This window comes from Myxocyprinus asiaticus, chromosome 10, assembly GCF_019703515.2.
Source record: "Myxocyprinus asiaticus isolate MX2 ecotype Aquarium Trade chromosome 10, UBuf_Myxa_2, whole genome shotgun sequence".
Lineage (NCBI taxonomy): Eukaryota > Metazoa > Chordata > Actinopteri > Cypriniformes > Catostomidae > Myxocyprinus > Myxocyprinus asiaticus.
The window spans coordinates 41,418,462-41,440,222 of NC_059353.1; the positions used below are offsets into that span (position 1 = coordinate 41,418,462).

At 38.0% G+C, this 21,761-nt stretch overlaps 1 protein-coding gene across 1 annotated transcript in view; it reads left to right on the forward strand.

Annotated features, from left to right (window-relative positions):
* Window positions 1–535: 535 nt before the first annotated feature.
* col18a1a (collagen type XVIII alpha 1 chain a) overlaps window positions 536–21,761 on the forward strand; it is a 146,688-nt gene continuing 125,462 nt past the window's right edge. The window contains exons 1-2 of the mRNA XM_051709109.1: window positions 536–676; window positions 765–838. Coding sequence (XP_051565069.1) covers window positions 666–676; window positions 765–838 — 85 coding nt within the window. The 5' untranslated portion in view covers window positions 536–665. The remainder of the gene's footprint in view (window positions 677–764; window positions 839–21,761) is intronic.

Genomic DNA, 21,761 nt, shown 5'->3' on the forward strand with positions numbered 1-21,761 from the left:
TTGCATGCGATGACCTCATGGATCAGGAAAATTTTGCATTGCATAGTGACAAACAGGTGTAAAGGTGGCAGTTTTTGATGCTATTTAGTGTTTTGGGAGAAAATAAAATCAAAGGAGCCTTTTACCCCCATGGGGCCTTTAGTCTATATCTAAATTGAGATAAGCCTACAAAACACTCAATAAATAATAATAATAATAATAATAATATAATAAAAAATAAAAAAAAACAATAAAAAAAAAAAAAACATGAATGATAATTATTAAAATTGATTAGGCTGTCAATTTAAACAAAATCACACTTAATTAAATTATATTGATAGCTTCTTTTTATTGGGAAGCCCCAATTGTCTTGTTTTAGGCATATTACAAATTTTTACAATGACAAGAATCGAATTTCTCATGCCTGTGACGTCATGGAGGACTGAGTAGGCAGGTAGCAGGTTTGCGTTTGGAAGGCTTTAGGACCCAGGAAAATTTATCTTGTCGAACTTTTCCCAAGTGTAGCCCCTGTCCTCCGTCTCAGTTTCCTTCATCAGTGCGGCTCTCGGAACACTTTCATCAGCTGTTGCACCGGCGCGGGGGGCTCAAGAAGTGGGGTAAACTTTCATCCAAATAGCAACCAGAATCCCATGTAGCTGTCGGAAGGAGCAGTTTTCCAAACTGAAATGGCAAAAAGGTAAAAGTGGAAAAAATGCTCTTTTAGAGAGGATTTTGTTTTATTGTAAACGCTAAAAATGAAAAACCGACATGGGTCATCGTTGCAGGTTTCTCGCGTTTTTGGAGCCGCTTGTCTTGTGCATGTGCATCACTCTGTCGCCGGCTGCAGCGCAAAGGAGAGGTGAGTACAAGATCCGCACGGGAGATGCGAGCTGGACCAATGGCAAAAAGATGTTGAATAAGACTTGTTGAAAAAACGTAAAAATCTATCGTGCAACAAACTTTTAGGGCATCAAAGGGGTCATAGACTGCTGGGATCCAGCACAGAGTCAATATGCACAAATGAGAACTCTTAATTTCTGATGTAAAATGACATTTCAGTCTATTTGTTTATTTATCAATCTATGTCTGTTTATCTATAGTTCTATCTTTCAGTCGTTCTGTTGTGCTTCAGTTGGGTCTGTTTAATTTTCCCCTCTGCTATGTTTTTAGATAAAACCAAAAACGTACTTTCTGTCGTCTCTGTGTCTTTCTCACTTACAGCATAAGGCTTAGCTTGGACTTCTCAAAGTCTTTATAGTGGTTGTGGTTTGTAGGACCTACCTACACCATAAAATATAGTTCTGGAAGTGATATTTAATGCACAACAGTCTCTTCCGATGTGTATTATTCATCCATGACTTCAGCTGCAGACCTGCATTTAATTAAGAAAGGCTCAGTCTATGCTTGTTCAGCTGTTATGTACAAGGCATGCCTGAAACCGAGAAACCTAAGAAACTAAGAACCTCTTTATAAATATTTGATTGCCATTAATCACTATGGCAGTCATCACATTACAGAGGCACAAACCTGCATGTTGGTGTGCTATTGCCTCTTTGATTGAGGGGCTAAAACAGGGCTACTTAGGTTATGAGTAATTTGTCCCAAATAATATTTACCTCGCAGGCCCTTTTCCCTGTCTGGATTTACAGATTTGTAAAGCAATGTAGGTTAAGAAGCAGTAAATTATAGGTGTGTCAGAATGAAAGAAGGTGGGATACTGCACCCTGTGTGATTTTGAGAGGAAGGTGACTGGGAGATCAAGTGCCTTGTGTGTGTGGCTCCATATGAATGTCTGTTTGAAGGTTTTATTGCACTGTAATACTGCATGGTCCCTGTCATCAACTTGACATCCTGGTTGTTTAAAGCAAGCTGCAGCATACAAAGAAGTTCTACATTAGCAGGCAAAAGTTTGGACACACTCAATCTTTATAATAACTATTTTCCACATTTTAGAATAATAGCATAGTCTTCAAAACTTTGAAATAACACAAATGTAAGTGTGAGAAATATGCAGTGACCAAAAATCATTAATCAAAACTCTTATATTTTAGTGTCTTCAAATTAGCCATCCTTTGCCCAGATTACAGTTCTGCACATTGGGCATTCTCTCAAACAGCTTTATCCACCTGGGATAACATAAAGAGTTCCCATCTATACCTGGACACTTGTTGGCTGCTTTTCCTTCACTGTGATCCAACTCATCTAGTAAAATAAACAACATGTTTTGTAATACTTTTGTAAAGCATTTCCTATGTAGACACATTTTATATCCAAACTTTTTTGCTTGATTGCAAGCTTTCAATAGTTTTTCAGTAAGCAGCACTGTCATTTAAATCATCATAGATCAGTCTAACATTTTCTGTGTAAGGGACTGCTGTTGTATTGGGACTGCAGGAGTGCAGACTACCTTCCTGTGTCATGGAGGACTTTTCATTTGTTGTGCCATCAGTTTGTGGCTCATTGACTGATAGTGGCCTGAGGCTGCACAGCAGGTCGGAGGGGAACAGCTGTAAGAGGACACCCCACCAGGATATTTAATCTCTGAGTGAAATTCTGCATTAGAAATCACAGCAAACAAGGCTTCCCACCTGCTGTATATAGATGCCAAAGCAATAGGAGGCAGGAAAGTCATGTTGAGTGCTCTGTGGTCGCGAGTAACAATACACTTTTACCCCAAACAAAAAGCTTTCTCCAAGCTCAGGGATACCTGGAGACAAAACAACCTCCACGACCTGTTCTTTGTTCAGTGCTTTGGTTAGACCAGCTTTTTTAAGTTACAAGACAAGAGGGTATCACATTCTCAGTTGAAACTACAGTAGGATTCAGAAGTCCACTTTGAAAATATGGATTCAAAAGCTAATTTAAACATGTAAATAAAATGTTGAAATGTTGTGAATATATATGTTGAAATACATTTTTAGATTCTGCACTATTTTGAGGTCACTAATTAAATGGATAGTTCACCCAAAAATTTAAATTCTCTCATCATTTACTCACTTTCATGCAATCCCAAATGTGTATGACTTTCTTTCATACAACAATTTTTAGAAGAATATCTCAGCTCTGTTTGTCCAATCAGTGCAAGTGAATGGTGACCAGACCTTTCAAGCTCCAACAATCACATAAAGGCAGCATAAAAGTAATCCGTATGACACCATTGGTTTAATATCTGTCTTCTGAAGCAATGCAATCACTTTGGGTGAGAAACATCAATATTTCAATCCTTTTTGACTATAAATCTCAAATTTATAGTAAAAAGCACTTAAATATTGATCTGTTTCTTACCCACACTTCAGAAGACATAGATTTAACCACTGGAGTCATATGGATTACTTTTATGCAGCCTTTATGTGATTTTTGAAGCTTGAAATTCTGGTCACCATTCACTTGCATTGTATGGACCTACAGAGCTGATATATTCCTCTAAAAATAGAAAGAAATTCATACACTTCTGGAATGTCAAGAGGCTGAGTAAATGATGAGAGAATTTTTATTTTTGGGTGAACTATCCTTTTAAATAAGCAAATTTGTGACTTTGACCATGCAACTCCTTTGTATGAAAGGTCTTATTTCCTTGCTTCTATTGAAGCACTTGGAACATTCACAAATCATGCTAAAATGAATCATCAGGATTTGTGCAAATTTGTGTTCATGCCTGCTTGAGTGCATGCTCTAAGTAAAGCAAAAAGGGCTTGTAACAAATGCTAAGAAATTCTAAAATTCATGTAGCTTTTCACTCATATTGCTATGCTGATAATGAAAGTTAGTGAACATTCGAAAGTAAAGTGGGAGTAGAGTAGGTGCAGTGTTTGGTTCTTTAAGTCTTGAAGCTAAATTTTACTTTCCCAGCTTAATATGTAGAGATAGCTATAAGTAAGCCATTCGTAGGTTGATTCTACTGAAATGTGTAAACATTGTTGCTCTGTGGCACTATCAAAACATTGTTCTGTTTGTTTGAGCATCCCGACCATCCCCACTCTTGTTCAACCAATAGTGTGAGTTTGGGGCAGGACTATCTGTTAGGCCAACCAATGGATGGCAGATAGAGTACTCAGAAACTTGTATTTTTGCTCTTCAGTTTGGTTTCGCTAGTGGCACAGAAATTACGGCTTTGACTTACTTTTAAACACATCTCATCCGTTTCCTGTTGCATTTATGATCTCATAACTTTTACATCCTCTAATCTGCAACTTAAAAAATAGCAGCCATATTAGAATTCCCAAGACTATTCTTTTGTCAGGTGTGTTTTGCATTTCCAAGATGAAATAATTTATTGTTGGGGATTAGCTGATGAGGTTAAAAAGGGCGGATTAAACAAGATATGACATGATGACTTTAAATGACTGGACTGATGCTAGATTTATGTTAACTGTCTAAACATGTTTTACTGAAACCTGTGAACACCCACTGGCACTATAATAATCACATTTTTAAAAGAATGGAATGCCTTCATTCACATGACACAGATAAAATGTAATCATTACAACTCTCCTAAGTTCTTAGGTATTTTATTTACTCTTTAAACAGATGATCTATGGCCTGTTTGACAAATGGGCGTGATCCATGTGTGAAGTGTGACCTTTAAGCCAACAGCAGAGTTCTTTAGGTCAGTGGCAGTACTCGCTTAAAAAAAAAAAAAAAAAAAACAAGCAACATTTGGTTGGTTGCTTGGTTTCTACTTGTGTGGCATTGCACAAGGTAGCCCCGCCCACTATGAAATATCACTGGTCCAAGATCCTGCTCCACATAACTATTTATTAAACATCAAATTTGTTCTGATTGGCTGTGATTTTGTTGCATTGTGCAATATTTTCACTTTCAGAGTGGACAGACAAATAACTTGCTGCTGGAAACATTTCTTGTCGCGCATGTTTAGGAAACAGTTTTACGCCATTTTTGGTACTAAAGCCAGCAAAATCATTGAAGTATATTGTAAATATTAAATACATCATCCAGTTGTAGAACCTCCTTTTCCCCCATTCCTAGCAGATTTGAGTGTGGCCCATTTCACTGGCTGAGAAATGTTGATGCAGAGATGTGAGTTGGATTTTTCTTTAACCCACCTCTTCTTTTTAAGGAGAGCAATAGAGCTAAATGGGCTGTATTTCACCCACTTTACCATAATGGGAGCCCCTGGGATCAAGAGATGGTTAAGTGTATGCGCATGTGTGTGTGTGTGTGTGTGTGTGTGTGTGTGTGTGTGTGTGTGTGTCACTGAGGGAGTCAGTGAATGAAAAATAGAGGGAATGTGTGTTTGTGCACCTCTGAAGTACCCTGTCAGTACAAAGAATCTGGATTTGTCATTAAACTGGGGGCATTGTGTTCTGGTAACAGTTGATCCTTATACTCAGATATTCCATTGCAAAGGATTTACAAAGTTGTCAAGGAGATGATTATTAGCTTGCATTCCTCTTTTCTACTCTCAACATTAAGGCAACACTGAGGCTCAGTCTCATTGCTAGTGTTTCAGATATGTAACTGTTTTTGGTCCCAACCCCACACAATGTTCTCAGGAGAGTAATAATAAACCAACAGTTCATTGCTATCAAAACAGTGTTGATGACGTTAGTAACTTAGTTGAATTCAACAACTTTCAATGACAAGTTTTTAGACTGGACATTATTTTGGCTACCCAAAATAGAACCAATAATTGTTTATCATAAAAATGTAAACAACAAATGTCCTTAAAGTCAAACATTAAAATGAATTAATAACACACACACACACACACACACACACACACACACACACACACACAAAAACATGTTTATCCATTTTGCAAGTGTACCTATACATAATGTAGTCTGGGATATATTTTCTTTTACCTTGCATAGTTTTGTTCATACTTGTCCTTGTTGGCATCTGTCTAATTTGGCCAGCTTCTACCAAATGACACATGAATTTGCTCCAAAATAAGTACTGAAGAGCTGACGCACACTATTTATCGCCAACAACAAAAGATATAGGATACATTTTTCCCCCCCTTCTTTTTAAAAGTTGATCATTTATTTATTTTGCTTTCCTAGCTTGCTGAAAAGACCAGTATTGCTGGTCTGCAGCTTATGTTGTATTTTGTGTGCTGGTCACTCAGCATGGGATACTGGTGTGCTGGTGTCCCCACCAGGCTTTTAAACTATCTTAACCAGCTTCAGCCAATTGTGTGGCAGCAGTGCAATGCATAAATCATGCAGATATGGATCAGGAGCTTCAGTTAATGTTCACTTAAACCATCAGAATGGGAAAAAAAATGTGATCTCAGTGATTTCGACCATGGCATGATTATTGGTGTCAAACAGGCTGGTTTGAGTATTTCTGTAACTGCTGATCTCCTGGGATTTTCATGCACAACAGTTTCTAGGAATGGTGCCAAATACAAAAACATCCAGTGAGCGGCAGTTCTGTGGACAGAAATGCCTTGTTGATGAGAGAGGTCAACGGAGAATGGTCAGACTGGTTTGAGCTGACAAAAAGGCAACGGTAACACAGATATCCACTCTGTACAACTGTAGTGAGCAGAATAGCATCTCAGAATGGGCTACAACAGCAGAAGACCATGTCGGGCACTTTATTAGGTCCATAGTGTTCCTAATAAAGTGCTCAGTAAGTGTAGAATGGTTTACATATAGAATGACACATGGGGGAACTAAAATGTCTTTTAACTGGCCAGGTGGGTATAGTTAGCGACCGATATGTACCCGTAACCTCAAAATGGCCAAATATCGTGTGATTAATTTGCCAGTCTGATTCTTCAGTCCATTACTAGTATTGGCATTTTGAATGTACTATACCAGCTAAAAGGGTGGGGACTACCATGATGAATGGGAGCTGACTGTGACACATCTGTGTTTTAACTGCAGTGTTTCATAAACCATTCACAGTAATCCTGCAAGAACAGAGGGTACCGCTAACTTTCAATGACAGGAATGAGAATATTTGTTATTCCTTAATGCTTGTCATTTTTACTGATCCACGCAATAGTTGGGGTGCTTTGAGAGTGTAAGTTCAAACATTTCCTAAAATATTACTTTACTTTCAATTTTAAAGCTTTTAGAAATCATGAACATTGAAAAGATAGAAACATTTGTCTCGAGGTCAGCTGCTTCTCAAAAAATGCTGTCTTTTTACTTTTAGATAAAGATTGTAAGTTTGTGCCAGTTTTAATATACAAAGTCACATGTCCTCAGTATTTGCACAGACCCCTTTTCAATATTTAGGGCTCACTCATTGCTCCTCTCCCCAGCCCCTTACATTTTTGTATACCCCATGCCAGAAATAAATAAATAAAATAAAATAAATAAATAAATAATAATAATAATAATAATAATAATAATAATATATATATATATACAAAAATATATACAAAAACCTTTTTAGGGTTAATTTATGACCCATTATGTTTATTATGCACATGATCCCTAAGAAATTACCATAAACCTAAGCTATTGGCATAATAGTGTAGTGTCCAACACGACTTTATTTGGTGTGTTACCCTTTTGCTTTAATGGCAGCATTCAAGCTGGCATGGACTCTACACATTTGTTTAAAACCTGAAGATCCATGTTATCCCAGCATTATTTTGAGAATGTTCCAAAAGAGCATCTTGTGTGCTTTAATGGAAGCAAGGAAATCTGACCTTTCGTACAAATGAGTTAACATGGTCAGTGTCGCAAATTTGCTTACATTTAATTAGTGACCAAAAAAGAGTGCAGAAAAATGATAATTCCTTCTCCATTTCACATCATAAAATGTCTTTGTTTGAAATGTTTCAAAATTTTTGTTTATTTCCAGGTTTAAATGAAAATACCCTGATTGGTCTCAGACTTTTAGTCCCCACTGTGTATAGTTGAACACCTGCCAGTCATGTTGTCTTAGTTGGATCACCATTTTAACTGGTTCCTTTATTTTATTGGGCCGCAAAATTCGATTATTTATTTATTTTTGTTGGCTTGGCACAATGAGCTATCAGATGTCCCACCAGTGCATCTGAGTTTTCTCAATAAAAGTAGGTGTGCGCTGGGGTTATTTTGGAGTTCAGAACTGAAAGGTCACTTATTTTGGTTCAGTGCCATAAACGCAGCTCTGTTCAATTGATAGTTTCCAGAGACAATTAAGTCTATTCTAAGTGCTGAAGTAGTGATCTTCAAAGATTTTCTAGCTTTAATGTACAATAGAGTGCAACAATGACTGGCCACTTTTTAATTGACCTTAATTTGAATTTTTCCCATTCAATATATCCATAGCATTTTTTTAAATTTTTTTAAAAATAAATAATAAAACAGTAAAAGGTTTTAAGCCATGAACCAAACCTATTTTGCCACTATTTCTACTTTTTTTTATCAGCTTAAATGAACTGAAAATCGGTTGGAAATTATGGTTGGTTGTGCTTTAAGATGTTGTCCCTGTGAAGAAAATTATTGTGATTTTTACTTCTGTAAGCCTACTGTTGCACTCTATATAATCTTCAAATACAGTTGTATTTGCGAACATGCATGCACTACTGTCTCACACCACCACACGTTCTCCAACAGCTTTGATCTGAATTTGCTGTAGCATGTCCTCTTCCTTTTTAGGGCGAGGCTCTAACCGCTAGCAGCTGTTGTTTGTATTTTTTCATATAGCGTCTGTCCTGGGTGTCTGAGCCCTCCAACTCTCACACTGAGCTTCAGCTCTTAAGTGCCAAAAACCAATAGGAAAACCATGATTACTGCTCTTGGGTCATGAAAGGAAGATTTGTAATAGTCTTTATGGCTTGCACCCTACCATCATCTTGACTAATAGGCCACTGAGTGGCCTCTTAGTGCACCTGAAGCCGTTCCTGGCTAGGTTGAAACCCTTACTTTTTTCACTCCCTTTACCTGTAATTGCGACAGCAGTTTAACTGCATGGCGTTATTTGACAAATGACAGGCCAATGGGTTCTGTACACATCTCAAATTCCTCAAAGGCACCTTTGGTTTAAAGGGCATCCAAAGCACATAAGAAAAGTTTACTTTTAGGAAATTGCATTATTGAGACGTAGGCGCTGTGTATACATCTATTGTAAAAGGTGTATTGTGTAATTGTTTAAAAACAGGTGATAGATTGACTTCATATTTGTGTTCTACTGCACAGATAGTGTCTCGCTTTTGCAGCTACATTGGAGAAGATTGTGTTTGATAAGGAGGGGTTGAAGGGTGGGGTTGGGGACAAATGCACAATGGCAACATTGTCATTGGTGTAAAGTTGCAGTTGAGTGGGTCTGAGGTGGATGGAATAGATTTTTGGCTTGTAATTTATAAACCAGCTTTAATGCAGTTTGGGAGGTCTGTTATACATTTGCTCAATGATGTAACTTAAATGTTTTTTTTTTATAACCTGGATTCAATAATGAAACAATGATGTAATGCAGAACATTTTGTCTTGATCTGGATTTGAATAGTGGGTTTAAAATAGATAAATACGCAGGGGGAAAATGTAGTAAATTTTTTTGTATTGACAGATCTACACTCATTGAGCACTTTAATAGGAACACCTGTACACCTGCTTATTCATGGGATTATGTAATCAGCCAATCATGTGGCAGCAGTGAAATGCATAAAATCATGCAGATATGGGTCAGGAGCTTCAATTAATATTCACATCAACCATTAGAATGGAGAAAAAATGTGATCTCAATGATTTCGACAGTGGCATGATTGCTGGTGCCAGACAGGTTGGTTTGAATATTTCTGTAACTGCTGATCTCTTGGGATTTTCACGCACAACAGTCTCTAGAGTTTACTCAGAATGGTGCCAAAAACAAAAAACATCCAGTGAGAGCTGACGGAAATGCCTTGTTGATGAGAGAGGTTAACGGAGAATGGCCAGACTGATTCTAGCTGACAGAAAGGCTACGATAACTCAGATAACTACTCTGTACAATTGTAGTGAGCAGAATAGTATCTCAGAATGCACAACACGTTGAACCTTGATGTGGATGGGCTACAAAAACAGAAGACCACGTCTTTATTAGGACCATAGTGTTCCTAATAAAGTGATCAGTGAGTGTATATCTTTTAGATAAATGTTTTTGAATGACTTTTCATTTACATTTAGCACTTATTTAGCAGACACTTTTTCCTAAGCACAAGCATTTTAATATATAGGAGCCAACAATATTAGCTGAACCACAGTACCAAATTTCAAGAATAATCCAGAGTAGTACAAAAGCTAGAGGAGAAGTGTATCTGCAGAAAAATAGAGAAAAAAAGATTATTTGTTGTTAATAAAAATCACGAAAAAGGAGTTATAAAAAATTTATGAAATGTAATAAAATAAAAAAAGAAAATAAAAAAATGACAATTGTAGTTTTATTGTTTTCCTTATTTATTTAAAGCATTTTATACATACAGATAAAATTAATAAATATGATATTCTATTTGCCTTTAAAAAAAAAATATATAGGTATAAGAATATATATTCTAAATTTGAACTACAGTTTGACTGCACAGTTCTTTAAATAGGTAATTAATAAAGCCTAGAGCCATCTGAAAAAGATTTATGGACACCCTTATTATTTTTCTTTAAATCATTTTCAGTCTTCAAAATGACAGCTAAATAATTATTCTTCTAAATAATTGTTCTCTCTAACAATTATGAAATTTAATAATTGCACTGTATGAGAGTTGACGTTGTATCAAGGTGTGATTTTATGGCATGCAGACAAGATTAGGTTTTCATCATGTTTTCATCATATTTGCCTAAAACACTCATACTTGCAAGTTGTGATGTAAGGAGTGTGTACAAAACTGATATACTGCCACAGTCTTTAGGTAACTTAGAATACTTTAGAAATATCATTGTGATATGTGTTGGCCAATTTTATGATTAACTTCCAGTTGACAATCGCTCAGCACGGAGAGTCTGTCAATAGGAAAATGGTTTCCATGCCTACCAGGTGTAGATTTGTCAGGACAATATGTTGTTTGGCCCGTATGTAAGATGTAAGACCTCCTTACCTGGCACTTTGTCTTCCCACCAGCTTAAGGAGTGTATACATGTCCCAAGTAACAGTTTGCTGAACGCAGGGCTGGAAGAAACCAGATACAATATATGAAATCCATACTAGCTCCTTTATTCTCATGAATGAAAGTGGGATTTGAATGACCACCACTGTACACCACATACGACTACTAGGGCAAAGGCCAGTGAACTGATACCTTTACAAGCCCCCGACTATTCCCCCTAGAACAGGGATGGCCAACTTCAGTCCTGGAGAGCCACTGTCCTGAAGATTTTAGCTCCAACTCTAATCTAACATGCCTGACCAAACTAATTGTGTCTAATAAGGGTTGGAGCTAAATTCTGCTGGAAAGTGGCTCTCTAGAACCGGAGTTGGCTACCCCTGCCCTAGAACAATTCAAAATCTGTTGCAGCTTAACACGTCTAAATTTTTAGGCTTTTTTGGAATCAACTTTTATTTAAAGGGATAGTTGATAGAGATGTTAGGCAAAAGGATATCCTCAGTCACCATTCACCATTCACTCAAAAAATGCAATGACATGACACATGAGACTAACATTCTGCCGAACATCCCCTATTGCGTTTCACAGAAGAAAGTCATATGGGTTTGAAACAACACGAGGATAAGTAGATGATGACAGAATTTAAATGTTTCGGTGAGCTATCCCTTTTGGCGGACTTAAGTTAGAATTAATTGTGTGCAATGATTGCATCTTTTATTTGCAAGCATTATTTGTCTGTGTTTAGCACCAGATTTACTAAAGGAATTATGTAAATCAGCTAATGACGTAACACCAAAAATTTATGCTAAACTCAGTTACCAATTTTTAGGCTGGTTCTAGGTGCTAGGTTGCGGAGGATGCAACACGACTGCTATGAATGCTAGAAAATGTACACAAATGTCTCTTGTAAGTGAAATTATGTGTACCGCCTGCTTTCAACGATAATGGTGCTAGGCAAATAACACTGACTTTAGTAAATTAGGTGCAATACTTTGAAACAAGACATGTTTATGCAGAAAATAATGACCCAAAAACTAACGTTTCACACTTACACACATTATCAACACATCTCTGACAACTGGAAACTTTCCCAATACATTCAAGCAGGCTCGAGTATCCCCACTGCTTAAAAACCCAACACATAACCCCATAGTAGATGACAACTACAGACCGGTCTCTCTCCTACCCTTCCTGTCTAAAACTATTTAGTGGGTCGTATTCAACCAGTTGTCTGCTTTCCTCTCACAGAACAACCTACTCGACAGACATCAGTCTGGCTTCAAAAAAGGACACTAAACAGAGACTGCCCTCTTATTAGTAGCTGAAACCCTACGACTGGTGAGAGCTAACTCCAAATCATCAATCCTCATCCTCCTTGACTTGTCTGCTGCCTTTGACACAGTGAACCACAAGATCCTCCTGTCCACCCTCTCTGACCTGGGCATCACAGGAACTGCACCTGGATGGTTTGAGTCATATCTCACTGGCAGATCGTTCAAGGTCTCCTAGAGAGGAGAGGTGTCCAAGACATATCAGCTGACCACTGGGGTTCCTCAGGGGTCAGTGCTTGGACCCCTCCTCTTCTCGCTGTACATTACATCACTCAGACCAGTCATTGAGGCACATGGCTTTTCCTACCACTGCTACCATATGATGCGCAGCTCTACCTGTTGTTTCAGCCTGATGACCCTACTGTCTCAGCTCATATCTCTGCATGCCTCTCGGACATGAAGGAACAACACCTTCAGCTCAGTCTTGCCAAGACAGAACTCCTCGTGATCCCAGCCAACATATCTGTTGATCACAACCTCACTTTTCATCTTGGTTCAACTACACTAACACCAACCAGAACAGCCCAGAACATGGGAGTGGTGGTAGATGATCAGCTTAATTTCACTGCACACATCTCATCAACTGCCCGGTCTTGCAGATTCACACTTTACAACATCAGGAAAATCAGACCTTTCCTGTCTGAATATACTACACAGCTCTTGGTCCAAGCTCTGGTCATTTTTAGATTGGACTACTGCAGCACTCTGTTGGATGGCCTTCCAGTTAACACAATTAAGCCACTGCAGATGGTCCAGAATGCAGCAGTATGTCTGGTCTTCAATCAGCCAAAAAGGGCTCATGTCACCCCACTCTTGATTTCAATCCACTGGCTACCTGTTGCTGCCCGCATCAAATTCAAGGCTTTAACTCTGGCTTTCAGGACAGCCAGTGGAACCGCACCCTCTTACTTCAATTCACTTCTTCAGGTCTATGCTCCAACTTGCTCTCTACGGTCTATGAATGAGTGACGCCTGGTGGTCCCATCACAAAGAGGCTAAAAGTCTATTTCAAGATCGTTCACTTTCTCTACAGCTGAAAACACATCTGTTCTGCAAGCACTTTACCAACCCACACTAATTGCACTTACTACTGCACTTAACCTGCACTTAATGTACAAAATAAATTAATTAATTTTTGCCTGTCTCTTTCTTCTGTGCTAGCATCTTTACTACTGCAGCCACTGTAAGAACTTGGCAGTCCTATACTGCAGATGTTGTTAAACTTTGTATGTCAAATTGCTTGCTATGTGACTCATTTGTAAGTCACTTTGGATAAAAGCATCTGCTAAATGACTAAATGTAAATGTACTCACCCTCATATTGTTCCAAGTCCCAAATTACTTTCTTTCTTCTGTTGAACATAAAAGTAGATGTTTGGCACAAGGTTAAACTAGATTGCAGGTGTTCAAAGAATAAGACAGGTTTTTACATCTGTTTATGTGATTTCACCCCTCTGTTTTTAAAATAAGTTTATGTCCTCACAATGCTTTTCACCCTTTTTTTATTCCATTTTATAATGGCCTTTCATGATCTGGCTTTTTAAAAGATCACGTTTGAAATTGCCCTCATTCACCCCTCTTTCACCAACAACAGCATCCACGAAAAGTTCTCTTGTTTCAACCCACATAAATCTCTCGCCCCAAGGGCGTGAAAGACGTCTGTCCCTTGGGCAGGGGAGATTATCATCAAGAGCAGGGGGCTTGAGAACAAAACACAGATTTGCAGAGGTCCTTTACCCAAAAGTCTATCCTGAGAGTCCTGGGAATGGGGGCTGAGGTCAGATATGGGAGACGGTATCATTCAGGCTCTTTAGCTGTCAAGGAAAGAATGCTAGGAGACTTAACACTCTAATGGCCCTCTTGAGGCAGGTGCAAGCCCTATTTTCTATAGCAACACCTTTTTCTATAGGAGGTCACATGAAATGGCATTCAGAGATGCTCTCAGATCTCCCTGCTGTTGCAGCTCTCTTCATTTCAGCTAGAGGCATGTAAGGACATGCTGGAATAGAGAAAATATTAGGCTTTGATCATTTCCTCCCCCTCTCTGGTTGCAAGAGTGGTGAGTCAGGGGTGTGTGGGTTTAACTTGGATGTGGGTTGAAGTTGGGAAGGAAGTGTCTTTATTTGAAAACACAGGGGAATTTTGATGATGTTAAGTGTCTACATAATGTGAAACACTGAATACCAGTGAGACACAATGCAACCATGGTGAGATGCTCTAATGGCATCAGTGTAATGCATGCAGACTACATGGAGCAATAATTATAAAATAGCACAGATAGAAAACGGGAATGCGTTTTGTGAAAAAGTTCCTAAATACTCATCTGCCACAATAATGTAATGTCTTGGAAATTGTGTTTATTTGGGGGGAGGGGGCCTTTTATTAACAAATATGGATATGCTCTAAATTGCATTGGCATGTCATTAATTCGATATATTTTTTTTAATTGACTACCCATACCCATTTAAAAAGATACAGCCATACACAAGATTAATTTTGCACTGTTTTTTGAGGGTCCCAGACAATGTGGTTTTAAGACAATGGGTCATTTTAAAAGTATTCAAATAGTCTCGTCTCTAGACCCATGCATTCTATTTCGTTTGCACTCCATCTAGTTGTTTCTGAATACAAGAACGCATCTTATGTAAATGTACCTTAAGAAACATTTCCATGTCAGGTTTTGGATCAGATGAACATGGCTTCCTTAAGACAGATTAGTCAAGTTGATTATTTTGAAAGTGTAGTTTTGCACATCCCTACTGACCAGTTTCCACTTGGGTATACAGTTTTTTCATAATTGGATAGGCTGGTATAAGCACTTGCATGCACAAAAGCCAAAGCATCACTTTGCTCTGCATGCTCGGACACCACAACTGTCCTGTCTTTGAGCTGGAACCGAAACAGTGAAGGAAGTCCACTATTCTTTTCTCTGATGTAGGCCAGATGGCACTGTGCCATGCTTTGAGACATTCACAGAAAGTGGATGGAATTAAGCCAATTGTGGGGTGGTTAGAACATTTTGAAAGCAAGGAAAGCTTTGCCAGTCCATTCCTTTATAGAGCTATACAGTTATCCACACAACAAATGAGGGAGGGTCATCACTCTGGATGAGTCAACAGTTGAACATTACAGGTTTTTGGCTGAAATTTCCCAAGCTACTTTGCTCTATATCAACAGAACCTTGGCTGAGTATGAACATGGTTCATTGAAATTATCTTGAGTTATGATGGGATTATGCACCAATTGTCCTGGCTACATTGCTGCATACTTGCAAATTAAAGTCAAACAAGGCCTTCGGATATGAGGTTCTTTGATAGTTGACATTTTTCATTGCACCTAATCTTATGCTTCAAAGTCAATAGCAAGTTAGAGCAGCAGATTGTCTTTCTTCCACCTCCTTACAGTGTTATACAATATTTGGTGGTGCTTTCTGGAATTTTACACAACTGATGTTCATTGTGTCCCTGCTTTTTTCCTGTTTTTTCATTTATGAAGTAAAGTGCTATGTGAGGTGACCCCATATCGGATTTGCTGATTGATGCACCAGCTTGACTGTAGTAAAGAACCACGTACTAGTTAAACCATTATCCTAGACCTTTTCCACATTTCCAAAGTAAACAATAGTGGGGTAAACTTCAATTGCAGTGAATAGTGCAAAAAAATATTTTTGCATTCCCATTTGATCCAACAGCAAAAGCAAAAATCTATTATTACATTTCCGAGATTTTCCAAAAGGGGTCAAAATAGAGAGCAGTGTATTACAGCAGTCAGAAGAGAGAAAGATGCCAAATTTTCTGTCACTCCCTCAGCAGCTGTATTTGAAACCCCATTGCAGCAGTGGTGACTAACTTTATTCATTAGAGCCAATTAATGCCAGGGTAATATGACACAAAGAAAAATAATAGAAAATGTCAACAAATTCTCTAGATTTACACCACTAAATAAGGTGGAAAACATCATCACATTCTATGAAAAGTGTCCACTGAGGAGCAACCTTACTAGCACAATGCATGAGTGAGCTATGGTGCATATGGTCTAACTAATAGTGGTGCACCGATCAGGAAATTTGAGGCCGATACTGATCTCTGATTTTTTTTAACACTAAGATCGGCCGATACCGATTTTTTTTAAGTGCCCATTGCCACACTTTTGAAAGTTACATTGTGCAGTTATATGTTTATGCCCCACACAGTTAAATTACGGTAATACTTTACAAAAAGGTTACATTTGTTAACATTATTTAACAACATTACTGTAGTTAACATGAACTAATTAACTTAATGTTAGTTACAACATATACTATTTCATTTTTAAAATCAAAAGTTGTATTAGTTAACATTAATTAATGCACTATGAACTAACATGAACTAACAATGAACAATTGCAATTTTATTAACTAACATTATAATTAATAAAGGCTGTAAAAATATATTGTTCATTGTTTGTTCATGATACCTAATGCATTAACTAATGTTAACAAATGGAACCTTTTTATAAAGTTACCAAAATTACATAAAAATTACATTAATTGTGAATTGCTAACATTTATTTGTTTCGAAACAGCTATGAATTGTTATTTTGTTAATATCAAAAGGTCATTGTGACATACTGGTAAGCAGTAAAAACAATGAGAGCATCACACACAGCAGAGATAGGTTTAAATATATCCATTACAAGCTCTAAAATGGCTCCTGTGAAAAATCATTAATATCTATGATTTGTTTACTGTCTTTGGCGTTTTGCTGTAAAACAAATCACTAAGTATTAAGCATATGCGTGAAGACGCGGTTCCGTTATGGTTAAAATGTAACTGCTGTGATTAGTGTTAATGTGACCAACATTAATCTGATTTAAATTGGGATCCTTACAGAATAGCGCTGAGATTAGTGACTGATGATATATTTAGAGCAGCTGGCATGTTTGATTGACACCGCGAATGAGCATATTAAAGGGAGTGAATCTGAAAGTGCTCATGATCGCTCATACAGTCTCTATCACTCAACACAACGTCTAATTGTCACGACTTACGTTACAACACGTATACCCAGATATATATACGCACATTTATTTGTTGTTTAATTCGTTTTTATACCTATTTGCAGTCTCTTTATCCTCTCCATGCTCACAATGCAGTGAGTCAGAATTTCTATCGTAATAACTCTATAAAATATTCATACACGTGTAATTCTTACACATTTTTAAAAACAAACCTGCATATTCATTTGAATAACAGCATGTCTGAAAGTTTAAATTCATGAATACTTAGAATTGCCAACAATTCACCCTCCAGAGGCAACACTGTCATGCATCAAGGGCTGAGAATGCGCTCATTCATTAGAGTAGCAGTGTATGTGTGATTCCCTGTGTGCTGCAAAAAAGATCAGCCCTGATTCTAGGCACGAACGGCCGATCGCAGACTTAAGACAAAGATCAGCCGATGTAGATAGGTGGCCGACTGATCGGTGCACCCCTACTACCTAAGCCCCTTTTTCGATCGAGAGGTTGCTAGTGCTGGTGCCGGAGTAAGTGTCCAATCTGAAACAGTTCCCCACTGTAGAAAATGTGGATTTGGGATGCAAAAATTGACTCTTCAGAGGCCCCTACAACCTGCTGGTCTTCAACCAGGAGCTACCAACCTCAGACGACTTGAGGTAATGTAATTCAACAAGAGATAATGTCTGCAACAAGTAGTTTTCAGTGCAACAACATCAGCTCAGTCTGGTAAGACTGCAAAAAAAAAAAAAAAACTAGGTACCTTCCATTTGAACATTGTGGAAATCCCGAACACTGGCAAGTTTTGTTTGACATTGTCAACCTGTCTTACCAATTTCTGAGATACAATGAACAATAAAACGTGTATCTCAACTGGACTCCAGGTCAATCTGAGACATCTGATTGATGTCATGATTTTATCTAGTATAGAACCTTAGGATCTAGAGTCATTGGCTATAAATTGTTGAGGTACTTTTACTAGGTCTACAAAACACATTGAATTAATGAGTACTCTTCTAAGGCAAATGTTACCATAGTTTTCTTAGATTAGCATTCTATTGCCCTTTTTAGTCAAGTAGCTTGAAATCTAAGACTCTCTTTGGAAATATTTCTCACAGAAAACAATGCATTCGGCGGTCTCTTTTCAGTCTGTCACTAATTGGGGGACGGGCACGGTCCTGACTGATGAAGGGCCCTTTTGTTATGCTCAGTGGTCTTGATGAATCTGAAGCCTCTGATGTTGCTAGAGGCAAGACGTCATCCTTAGATAAGTTCTTACCTCATTACACAGGATTACCATGTCAGCTAAAGAAGTGTAGGTTATGGTTACATGTAAGTGTATAGAGATATGTGCACTCTGTAGTTCGGTTTTATCAGCAAGAATTAGTAAGACTTAGACTTTCATTAGTCATTCCTGCAAATCAGCAAAAAGGTCATAGTTTGCCCGCTAATCCTCAAGTATTAGATTTCTTTAACAGTCAGTCACAAAACAAGAGGGATTCATTCTGAAGCTTGGACTGTTTCATTCCCCATGCCATGGAATTTCATGCCAGCTTTGAGTTGTACTTTCTCAGAATAAGTTTTGAAGTCATATGGTTTACATAATACACAATATGGTCAAAAGTATGTGGACACCCAAACACCACACCTACAGTATATGTGCTTGTTGAGCATTTCATTTCAAAATAAGTGGCATTAATAGAGAGTTGGTACTTGCTGACAGCTTCCACTTGTCTGAGAAGGCTTTCCACTAGATGTTGGAACATGGCTGTAGGGATTTGCTTCCATTCACACATAAGAGCATCAGTAGCCGTGTTTCCACTATTGGGTCATATGAGGGCAGTGCATGCCAGGGCCTGTTGCATTCCCACTGTCACCTACGGGGCTTCATCATGCTACCTCAGGGCTTCCTCTGGGCCAACAGCCCTGTCCACCAATTACCCTTGTGCCAATGAAGGCCAATTGGGGATTGAGGTGGGGTAAATGTCAAAGGCGGTGTTTCGCTGATTTAGGTCAGCAATTTCAGCACATCCTTATTTCCCAATCTTTCATATTTAGCTTCCAGTTTACATCAATGGAGAATTGAGAATCATCAGTACTGGTCAGTAGACAAAATCAGGGCTCTGAATATTTGGGCTGATGAAAATATGCAACGTCAGATCAGCAGCGTCTGCCGAAACGAAGACGTGATTAAGTATATTGTGCGCTGGATATACACGATCACTCACAACATTAAAACCACCTGCCTAATATTGTGTAGGTCCCTCTCATGCCACCAAAACAATGCCAACCCACATCTCAGAATAGCATTCTGAGATGCTATTCTTCTCACCACAATTGTACAGAGCGGTTATCCGAGTTACCATAGACTTTGTCAGTTCGAACTAGTCTGACCATTCTCTGTTGACCTCTCTCATCAACAAGGCATTTCCGTCCACACTCACTGGATGTTTTTTGTTTTTGGCACCATTCGGAGGAAATTATAGAGACTGTTGTGCGTGAAAATCCCAGGAGATCAACAGTTACAGAAATACTCAAACCTGCCTATCTGTCACCAACTATCATGCCACAGTCAAAATAACTGAGATCACATTTTTTCCCCATTCAGATGGTTGATGTGAACATTAACTGAAGCTCCTGACCAGTATCTGAATGATTTTATGCACTGCACTGCTGCCACACGATTGGCTGATTAGACAAATGCATGGATGATTGTTGGTGCCAGACAGGCTGGTTTGAGTATTTCTGTAACTACTGATCTCCTGGGATTTTCATGCACAATAGTCTCTATAATTTACTCTGAATGGTGCCAAAAACAAAAAACATCCAGTGTTAGCAGTTCTGTGGATGGAAATGCCTTGTTGATGAGAGAGGTCAACAGAGAATGGCCAGACTGGTTCGAACTGACTAAGTCTACAGTAACTCAGATAACCGCTCTGTACAAAGTGAGAAGCACACAATTCAAATGTCATTGTACGCCATAGAATTATGATTTTTTTCTTCACCAGAATTAAGGGGCTTACTTATCTTACTCATGTATTGAATCTGGAGTTCTCAGTGAAGACACAGTATAAAGCATCACCTTGCCTTTGCAAATATAACAGGGTTGGATTATGTTCATTTATGTTTTGACGTGTCTGGGATTCTTTCTTTGCATGTTTCCTGCTCCTACTCTTTGAGTAAATATTTAAAATGTAACTATGTGTGCCAAGCACCGTTAGTCTTTACTACAGTTCGCTATCGTTTTGTATCAGTGAGCGAAGCTGTTATAAACCCCAGATGAAATGCTTGAGTTTAGCAAGTCATTTTCTGTCAGTCATGTACATATGCCAGGCCTGGCCAATTTTGTTTTAACAGATCCCTGTTCCACCAGCTCTGAAATACACTTCTGCAAGCTCTGTTTACATCATTTGCTGGTGATATACAAGCCTGGCAATGAAAAGACATTGGCAAAAATGAGAATGCAATGATTTGTCCAAGTGGTCGACTGATATGGGTTTTTTAATGGTTGATGTTGATATCTTGAAAACAGCATGGATGGCCAATTTAATGGCAATATATACATACAACAATTTAAATGGATACTTAAACTAAAATTGAAAATTCTGTCTTCATTTACTCACCCCCATACTGTTCCAAACCAGTAAGACTCTGTTTCTTATGAAGAATACAAATGGAGAAGTTAGGTAGATGTTTGGCCTCAGTCGCCATTTATTTTTTACTGCATCTTGTTTTTTTTTTTATGTGAAAGTTGACTGAGGTTAACATACAGTACTGCCTAAAATCTCATTTTGTATTCCACGGAAGAAAGTCAAAAGGAACTACATTTTTGTATGAACTATCCCTTTAATGATGACAAATGTCCTAAAAAGTTCATAAAAAAATTTAAAACAGAAAATGTTTATTATCTTATTAGTAGATTTTGTAATTGATAGTGGTGCACCAATTAGGAAATTTGAGGCCGATACCGATCATTTAAGGCCAATACTGACACCGATACACTGTGATTGACCAATTCCAATCTGCTCACCGATTATTCTTTTTAAAGTGCCCTTTGCCACACTTTTGCAAGTTTTATGCTGCAGTTATATGTTAATGCCACACACTGTAAAATTACATTGAATTTACATTAATTTTAAAATGGTAACATTTATTTGAATTGAAAACAGTTATGAACAGTTCTGTTGTCACTATCAAAGCAACCAGTAAACCCCATGAGAGCATCATTAGTATCTATTATTTTGTTTAGCATCTTTGCCATTTTGTTGAAACACAAATCACTAATTAAACAACTGCGTGAAGAACCGGTGCCGTTATTGAAGGTTAAACTGTTATTGCTGTTATTAGTGGTATTGTGACTAACATATATATCTGATTTAAATCGGGGTTCTCACAAAGTAGTGCTGCATAAGTGACCTATAAGAGATTGAGTGTGTGCATGTTTGACTGACACGTGTTGGAGGGAGTGAAAGTGAGAGC